Below are 8,866 nucleotides of genomic sequence, written 5' to 3' on the forward strand. Positions count from 1 at the left end.
TTTTGGAGCCGAGGTGGCGCAGTGGTTAAATGCAGCACTGCAGGCCACTTCAGCTGACTGCAGTTCTGCAGTTCGGCTGTTCAAATCTCACCGGCTCAGGGTTGACTCAGCCTTCCATCCTTCCGAGGTGGGTGAAATGAGGACCCGGATTGTTGTTGGGGGCGATATGCTGACTCTGTAAACCGCTTAGAGAGGGCTGAAAGCCCTATGAAGCGGTATATAAGTCTAACTGCTATTGCTATTGCTATTTTGGTCATGCTGAGCTGTAACTGCGGAACTCCCGGGTGTCCCCTGCCAGGCTCCTTGTTCCACTACTTGCTTTAAGCCTCTCCAGTTGAAAACGCAGCTTGATCCAGATCTAAGAGGTTCTTATTCTAGGCTTACGTTTGGGTGATATCAGTGCAAATGATGGGGTGGGGGTGGGGAAGGGGGACTTTCCCTCATCCATTCCTGAAAGTGTTGGGAAACTGCCAGCCAGGCTGGAAGGAGGAGTCAAATGGGGATCTAGTTTGGAGTCCTTGCATGGCTGCAAGTGGCTTGATCTTCCCCCAATTCCATGAGTCTTCTCTGGATGAAAGCAAGAAGTCTGGTGGGATTCTTGTAATATGGGTCAGTGATGGCAAACCTTTTGTGTGTGCATGTGTGTGCGTGTGCTGGAGTGCCAGAAACCCAAAGACCAGCTGGGTGGAGTACGCATGCCTGTTTTTTTGGCCTTTTTGGGCCATTATCAGGCCACTTTTGGGGCCAAAAATGGCCTGGAAAACGCCCTGTTCTTTGGGCCATTTTCAGGCCATTTTCCAGCACTCCGGCACCCGTGAAGACCAGCTGGCTGGCAGGTATGTGTGTGCTGGAAACCAGAACAGCAGCTTGCGACAATGCGTGTGCCCACAGGGAGGGCTGTGCGTGCCACCTCTGGCACACGTGCCATAAGTTTGCCATCAGGGATGTAGGTGGTAGACAATAAAGTTGCCGGTTTTATAATTGTTGTCCACGAATGGCCCTGGTTGCTTGCTTGATCTGAGTACCTTGCTACCCCTTAAAAAGCCTTATTTGTGCGTTGGGGAAGCTTTCGCCCCCTTGCTCTTTGCTCTTTATTGCTCTTTATTCAAATCTGAGTAAAAGCTAGAGTGGTTCCCTCCCTCAAATGGAAGGTCTCATCCATGGAAGGCCCCTTCCTCAGAAGGAAAGGGTGAAGAAGATGGGATTCCACCTCCCAAGGGACCTCTCTTGCCCTTCTTGCGCCCACAGCTCTCTGGACACCCAGGCTGACTGTAGCTCCTAATGGCCGGGGCAACACTCCTGCCCTCTCTTGTGTCTTCCAGAGAAGAATGAGTGTATCATTGCCAACCCTGCCTTTGTTGTGTATTCTTCTATCGTCTCCTTCTACGTTCCTTTCATTGTCACCCTGCTGGTGTACGTGCAGATCTATGTAGTGTTGAGGAAACGCAGGAAACGGGTCAACACCAAACGCATCTCCAGCCACGTGGGCCTGGACGCCGAGACGCAGGCCCCAATGAAGGTAACCCCCCCAGCTGCCTCCTCCCAATCTCCATCTCCTCCGCCCCACTCCCCCACTTACGGCTTCCACCCTAAGATTTCCTCTCTCCTCAGCCTCCTCCCCCAATCAACACAGGGGTGAAATCCAGCAGGTTCTGACAGGTTCAGGAGAACCGGTAGCGGAAAATTTGAGCAGTTCAGAAAACCGGCAAATGCCACCTCTGGCTGGCTCCAGGAGTGGGGAGGGAAGGGAGATTTTGCAGTATCCTTCCCCTGGAGTGGGGAGGGAATGTGGATTTTGCAGTATCCTTCCCCTGGAGTGGGGAGGGAAGGGAGATTTTGCAATATCCTTCCCCTAGAGTGGGGAGGGAAGGGAGATTTTGCAGTATCCTTCCCCTGGAGTGGGGAGGGAAGGGAGATTTTGCAATATCCTTCCCCTGGAGTGGGGAGGGAAGGGAGATTTTGCAGTATCCTTCCCCTGGAGTGGGGAGGGAATGGGGATTTTGCAGTATCCTTCCCCTGGAGTGGGGAGGGAATGGGGATTTTGCAGTATCCTTCCCCTGGAGTGGGGAGGGAATGGGGATTTTGCAGTATCCTTCCCCTGGAGTGGGGAGGGAATGGGGATTTTGCAGTATCCTTCCCCTAGAGTGGGGAGGGAAGGGAGATTTTGCAGTATCCTTCCCCTAGAGTGGGGAGGGAATGGGGAGTTTGCAGTATCCTTCCCCTGGAGTGGGGAGGGAATGGGGATTTTGCAGTATCCTTCCCCTGGAGTGGGGAGGGAATGGGGATTTTGCAGTATCCTTCCCCTGGAGTGGGGAGGGAAGGGAGATTTTGCAATATCCTTCCCCTGGAGTGGGGAGGGAAGGGAGATTTTGCAATATCCTTCCCCTGGAGTGGGGAGGAAATGGAGATTTTGCAGTATCCTTCCCCTGGAGTGGGGAGGGAATGGGGATTTTGCAGTATCCTTCCCCTGGAGTGGGGAGGGAAGGGAGATTTTGCAGTATCCTTCCCCTGGAGTGGGGAGGGAAGGGAGATTTTGCAATATCCTTCCCCTGGAGTGGGGAGGGAATGGGGATTTTGCAGTATCCTTCCCCTGGAGTGGGGAGGGAATGTGGATTTTGCAGTATCCTTCCCCTGGAGTGGGGAGGGAAGGGAGATTTTGCAATATCCTTCCCCTAGAGTGGGGAGGGAAGGGAGATTTTGCAGTATCCTTCCCCTGGAGTGGGGAGGGAAGGGAGATTTTGCAATATCCTTCCCCTGGAGTGGGGAGGGAAGGGAGATTTTGCAGTATCCTTCCCCTGGAGTGGGGAGGGAATGGGGATTTTGCAGTATCCTTCCCCTGGAGTGGGGAGGGAATGGGGATTTTGCAGTATCCTTCCCCTGGAGTGGGGAGGGAATGGGGATTTTGCAGTATCCTTCTCTACAGACTTGTTCATGGCCTTCTCCTGATCTCCAGATCTTTGTCCTTGGTTCTACTCTGGATAGTTGCTGTCTTATGCCAACCATCCTTCTTCTCCTTTCTTCTTCTTCTTCTCTCTTTCTCCTTCCTCTTCTTCTTCAGGAGAAATGCACTCGTCCGGGAGACGTCAGGCTCTGCACGCTCCTTATGAAGAGCAACGGGAGCTTCCCTGTCCACAAGGGCAAAGTGGTGAGTCTCCACACCAAGGACCCCAAATCTATACAGAAGCTGCATTTTAGGCACCTTTGGCTTTGAATGCGTCTCGAAGCACCAACCACACCCATAGGAGCAGGTGGCATATCCGCTTGTATGCAAAACTGTAACAAGCCTTCCACTTGGATGAGGACTTTGTGCCGTACCTATGACAAACCTCAGTTCCTTCCCATAAACCAGTGGTTCCCAAACTTGGCAACTTTAAGACTTGTGGACTTCAACTCCCAGAATTCTCCAGCTAGCTCTTCTGGCTGGAGATTTCTAGGAGTTGAAGTCCACAAGTCTTAAAGTTGGCAAGTTTGGGAACCACTGCCATAAACCATCATTGGTGATCCCCCCCCCCTTTCCCCAAAATCTGTTTGCCTTTCTGGAGCCCAATAAGAGCAAAGAAGACACCATATTTTTCAGAGTATAAGACGCTCTGAAGTATAAGATGCATCTAGCTTTTGGGGAGAAAAACAAGGGGGGGAAATTCTGCTTCTGCCTCCCAGAAATTCGCCTCCTTGCAGCAAACAGCAAACAGTACAGATGATATACACTGTTTGTGGTGTTACATTTCAGGCTATACTTGTACAGATGCTGTTAAAATTGATGTGGCTTTCTGGAAGTATAGTTATTCTCTGCTATTTAAAAGAAGATACAATAGCACTGGGCCTCTTCAGATCAAGCATTTATGTTAAAAAGCTACTTCATTTTGTTAAGTTGTCTAGAACAATAATAAAGCAATCTTTAAAAACAAGTCTAATAATTTGAACATTCTATAGGCGTTTATTGTTATTGACTTACCTCCTTGCAGCAAACAGCAAGCAGCCTGCTTCAGTTTAGCCTGATTAGCACAAAAAAATCTGCCTCTGCTCCCAGCAATTTGCCTCCTTGCAGCGAACAGCAAACAGCCTGTTTCACTTTCAATTTCAATTTAAGGCCGCCCGATGATCAGCTGTTTCAGGCTGCAAGGATTGCTATAACCCATTGCAGCCTCCGCAAGCCCCATTTTCCTGTTTGCTGCAAGGAGGTAAATTGCTGGGAGGCAGACGCCAAAGGGATATGTTCGGTGTATAAGACGCACCCAAATTTTCACTCTCTTTTAGAGGGGAAAAAGGTACGTCTTATACTCTGAAAAATACGGTAGTTAATATTTCTCCCTCCTGTGTCCTTTGATGGCTTTCTTCCACTCAGAGAGAGACCCCCGTACAAAGACCCTATGGAGCAGGGCTCCCCAAACTTGGCAACTTTAAGACTTGTGGACTTCAACTCCCAGAGTTCTCCAGTCAGCCATGGAGATTACCCCAAAGCTCAGACTATTGTGTTGTCTTCCATCTCCTTTTCTGCACGAGCACAGAGGAAACTGACTTCTCTAAAGTTTCAAATTTTTATTTGGTCCCACAAAACACAGGGAGGAAAAACCAGAGTTCAGATTGTTCAAAAGTTCTCCAGTTCTGCTATTAATATTTTTAATCCCAGAAGTCACAGACCCTCACTGCTGTCATGGAGGATGGCACTTCCGACAGGGTTTGACCCTGCTTCATTTATTCGAACAGGAGTCACCCTTCTGGTGCTCTCAAGGGCTCCATTGAATTGGCACTGTTGTGCTGCCACATTTCCACCACTGTTCCTTTCTATTAACCACGTTCCACTTCACACCTTGGTGTCAGGTGCGACTACATTTAATAATCAGGAAAGAAGCCACTCAACTCCATTTGTTTGAAATTAAGTGTACTTTTACTAATTAGAAATGAACAGTAGCGAAGCGAAGCTGAATCTGGTTAATTAGGTGCGAAAGTAGAGAATATCATGTATAATTCAATCCCCTCCCCTTGGCACCCCAGTCCATAGTCCAATTATAATTCACCCAGCTGTCAGGTGGGAGATATCTTCAAAAGTCATCATCAGGGTGGAATGCCGGACAGTTAACCTTGGCGGGAAACTCCCTTCCTCCACATGCGCAATGAGATGGTCAGCGTCTAGAATCTTCCTCCAGCACATAATGATTCCCATCACAAATACCATGCCCCCCTCCCCGTTTCAATGGCAGCCGAAGCAGCAGCAAAGCAGAGGCTGACACTTGGTAAAAGAGATTTGCAGCTCATTGGCTTACTTGAAGGAGATATTTTCCGTATATATTTTTCTTTTTCTTGTCTCAGCATTTGTTCGATGTGGTTTGGTGCTTGATTATACAGCCCAGTGTTTCTGATCATTATGCAGGAGGCCATGGATCCAATGGAAGAGATGGAGATGGCCACCAGTACCAGTCCACCAAAGAACAATGCTCAACCACCTCTGCCAAGTGGCATGGAACCAGCCGAGCCAGCGGCTTCCGTCCCCTGTGCCAATTTAACCCCGCCGTCCCCTGAAAACAGCCCCCTCGCCGTGCAGAAGAACGGGCATACCATAGACAATTCCAAAACAGCCAAGGTCTTTGAGATCCAGACGATGCCCAATGGCAAAACCAGGACTTCCCTCAAAACTATGAGCAGGAGGAAATTTTCACAACAGAAGGAAAAGAAAGCCACTCAAATGCTGGCCATTGTGCTTGGTAAGAGTTTGGTCCAACCTCCTTTGTGGAAGCTACAGCTTCGGCATTTCACTGGCACATTAGAAATCTGGGACAGGGAGGAGGAAGAGTTTCCTACTCCATGATATAAACAACGAACTTCATTGCTAGTTGTTACGTGGGATATTTGCTCAACAGATGTGCCAGTGTCCAGTCCCAAATCATTGGCTATTGTTGCCTGTTGTAGCTGTGATGTCTCCAAGTAGGAGGTGGGCAGGGAGATGCATTCATTATAGAGCCGAGGTGGCGCAGTGGTTAAATGCAGCACTGCAGGCTGCTTTAGCTGACTGCAGTTCTGCAGTTCGGCTGTTCAAATCTCACCGGCTCAGGGTTGACTCAGCCTTCCATCCTTCCGAAGTGGGTAAAATGAGGACCCGGATTGTTGTTGGGGGCAATATGCTGACTCTGTAAACCGCTTAGAGAGGGCTGAAAGCCCTATGAAGCGGTATATAAGTCTAACTGCTATTGCTATTGCTATTCAACAATTGTGTCAGGCTTGTCCCAGCTTGGACTCTTAAAAAAGAAAGACCCTCGATTCCATTTGTAGCAAAAGTATACATTTACTAAAGCCAAGTGGTTACAGCATAAGAAAAGCTGGATCTGACTATTCCCACATAAACCCTGCTTTTTCCTCTTCTCCCGGTCCCTTGACCAGTTGGTAAGTGTCCAATTGTATTTAAAGTAGTGTTTTGGTAACAGTCTTAAGGTTGGGCGCTTTTTTGGTAGACTTTTGCACTGGCACCTCTGGTTCCTGTCATCCCGCCAGTCCCCCTCCTGGCATTTATTTCAGGATCCCAGCAAAGCAGGCTCAAGTGATTACGATGGCAGACCTGCCCAGTTGCAACTGCTAACCTGGCCTCTTCTCTTGGTCCTCCTGCAGGTGTTTTCATCATCTGTTGGCTCCCTTTCTTCATCACCCACATCCTGAACATGCACTGCAACTGTACAATCCCGCAGGTCATGTACAGTGCCTTTACGTGGCTCGGATACGTGAACAGCGCAGTCAACCCCATCATTTACACCACCTTCAACATTGAGTTCCGGAAAGCATTTATGAAGATCCTTCATTGCTAACCTCTGCCTGAGAGTCAGTTGTTTGAATCACCTGGCCGGATTAAGGCTATGTGTCGGAGCACCCAGTTTGAGAGTGCCATGCCAATATATTTTCACAACTGGGGTACCACAGCTGTCATGGTGCGACGTGAAACTTGGGGAAGACTTGGATGGGAGCGCTTGCTTCAAATGCAACCTTCTGCTGAAAGGAGAAAGCCAGCAATCCATGTCTCGCCACCAACAGTTGGATGGGATCAAGAAGATCTCCATGGGAGTCATCGCCAATTTTAGCTGAGCCCAAGAAGGAGAGGCCATGACTTCCTCACGCCTTGCTCTTATGGTCCATTTCTCACCAAAGACACACCCATTCTTGTCCGCTTTGCACCAGGAGGAAGATGCCTCCTTCAAGAAGAAGAAGAAGAAGCTTTCCTAGGAATCGTCTCTGTGGGTGTTGCCTTCAGACTTCAGGGACACTGTGGTGTCCATCAAACTGCCGAGGCCAAATCATGCAGCTGCTGTCGAGGCTTAGAATAGTCGCTACACTATTGTTGCCAGACACGGAAAAGGAAAGGGGAGGGGGAGGTTGTGAGAGAATGAAATCTCAGGGCGGAAGGGAGAAGCGAAATTGTTTATTTATACGATGCCAATGTACATACAACTCAACAGAATTAACTGAGCAGAAGCCCAAGCCAAAAAAAAGTGATAACCAATCAGTCTCGTTTTGCATGGAATGCATTGTAATCTAAAAGCCATCTCTGCTCACGTACACCAGCATATGTGGTTGACGGCAACTTCTCCGATTCCAGGAATGAATTTTGTGGAGAACAAATCAGACCTGACAGGGAAGGATGGATGGAAAGATATGGACCTTGTCGGGGTACTTAAAACTGAATTAACATCTGGAGAAATCTCAACCAAGCCAAAGTTTTCACTCAAAGGTAGACTATGTGGTTTGCATACATGCAGAAGATCCGTGTTAACCCCAAGTTAAAACCCCATGGACTTAAAAGAACCAGTTAAAAAAATGGAGAAGGAAATTCTCTGCCTGAAATTCTGAGGAAATCCTTCCCAGGAAGAGAAGGAGATCTTGGCTCTTTAAGTGTAAGGTAGATCAATTAAGACAACAAGCCATCATTTGAATCATCTGTGATTAGTAGGAATGTAAAGGTTGGGCGTTCCTTTCTCTCGTGGGTTAGGCATACCTTATCTGGGATGTAAAAACCCACTAGATGACAATAGAGTTTTTTTTTTTACAAACCACATATGGTTCTCTTTGTTCTAGACCAGGGGTGTCAAACTCATGGCCCCCGGGCCGAATCCGCTCCAGGGGGCGCTTAGATCTGGCCCGCGGACCATCCTTGAAACAGGGAATGACTGCTTCTGACTGTGATGGAGGAGGCCATCACAGCCAAAAATGGAGCCTGGGAGGGATGCGTGGGGCCCTCCCGAGCTCTGTTTTCGCTGGCAGAGGGCTGCAGGAGGATCCCACAGCCCTGCCCAGGCCACCACAGGTGCCCCCGACACAAGTGATGTTGAGCTGGCCAGGCCCACCCTAGCCATGTCCACCCCGCCCCGCCTGAGGTCAAACCAGAGGAGGTATTCTGTTGGTTCGCCACCCTTGTTGGGTGAAACCCTAGTGGCATCAGTGGGAGGCTCCACCCACCCACCCAGATGTCATCATGGATGCTCTGCCCATGCGCAGAAGGTTCTGTGCATGTGCAGAAGTGCCACCCCCGTGCACTCCCGGTTCCGAACCAATAGCAAAGATTAGAGGATTTCATGCCTGGAATCAAACACAGCCCTGATGTGGCCCTCAATGAAATTGAGTTTGACACTCCTGTTCTAGACTATCCTAGATGCCCTGGGGAATCTGCAGGAAGGAAGAATAGAAGGGGTGATGCAGATGGAGACACCTGGCCCCCAATGTTATCATGTCCCCTACATCTCCTGGGTGATCAGAAAAGATCTGGCTCCCATCCTCTGCACTGTTTGGTGGGCACACCTGGTGAGACAGGTGATGACACTGACAGGTTTCAGGATTCCACCTGCTGTGTTCCCATTGTGGTGCAGCTTTGCCAGTCGAGCCACGCAGG

The 8,866-nt window shown here is 49.2% G+C and overlaps 1 protein-coding gene across 1 annotated transcript in view; it reads left to right on the top strand.

Moving 5' to 3' along the window:
• The window catches only part of DRD2 (dopamine receptor D2), a 58,130-nt gene extending 49,542 nt beyond the window's left edge, over nt 1-8,588 (top strand). The window contains exons 5-8 of the mRNA XM_087706494.1: nt 1,323-1,519; nt 3,059-3,145; nt 5,372-5,702; nt 6,601-8,588. Of these exons, the coding sequence (XP_087562620.1) occupies nt 1,323-1,519; nt 3,059-3,145; nt 5,372-5,702; nt 6,601-6,794 (809 nt within the window). The 3' untranslated portion in view covers nt 6,795-8,588. The remainder of the gene's footprint in view (nt 1-1,322; nt 1,520-3,058; nt 3,146-5,371; nt 5,703-6,600) is intronic.
• Nucleotides 8,589-8,866: the final 278 nt, after the last annotated feature.

The sequence above is a fragment of the Thamnophis sirtalis genome, unplaced genomic scaffold, assembly GCF_051295495.1.
Source record: "Thamnophis sirtalis isolate CommonGarterSnake01/CBP01778 unplaced genomic scaffold, rThaSir2_p1.2 scaffold_2, whole genome shotgun sequence".
Lineage (NCBI taxonomy): Eukaryota > Metazoa > Chordata > Lepidosauria > Squamata > Natricidae > Thamnophis > Thamnophis sirtalis.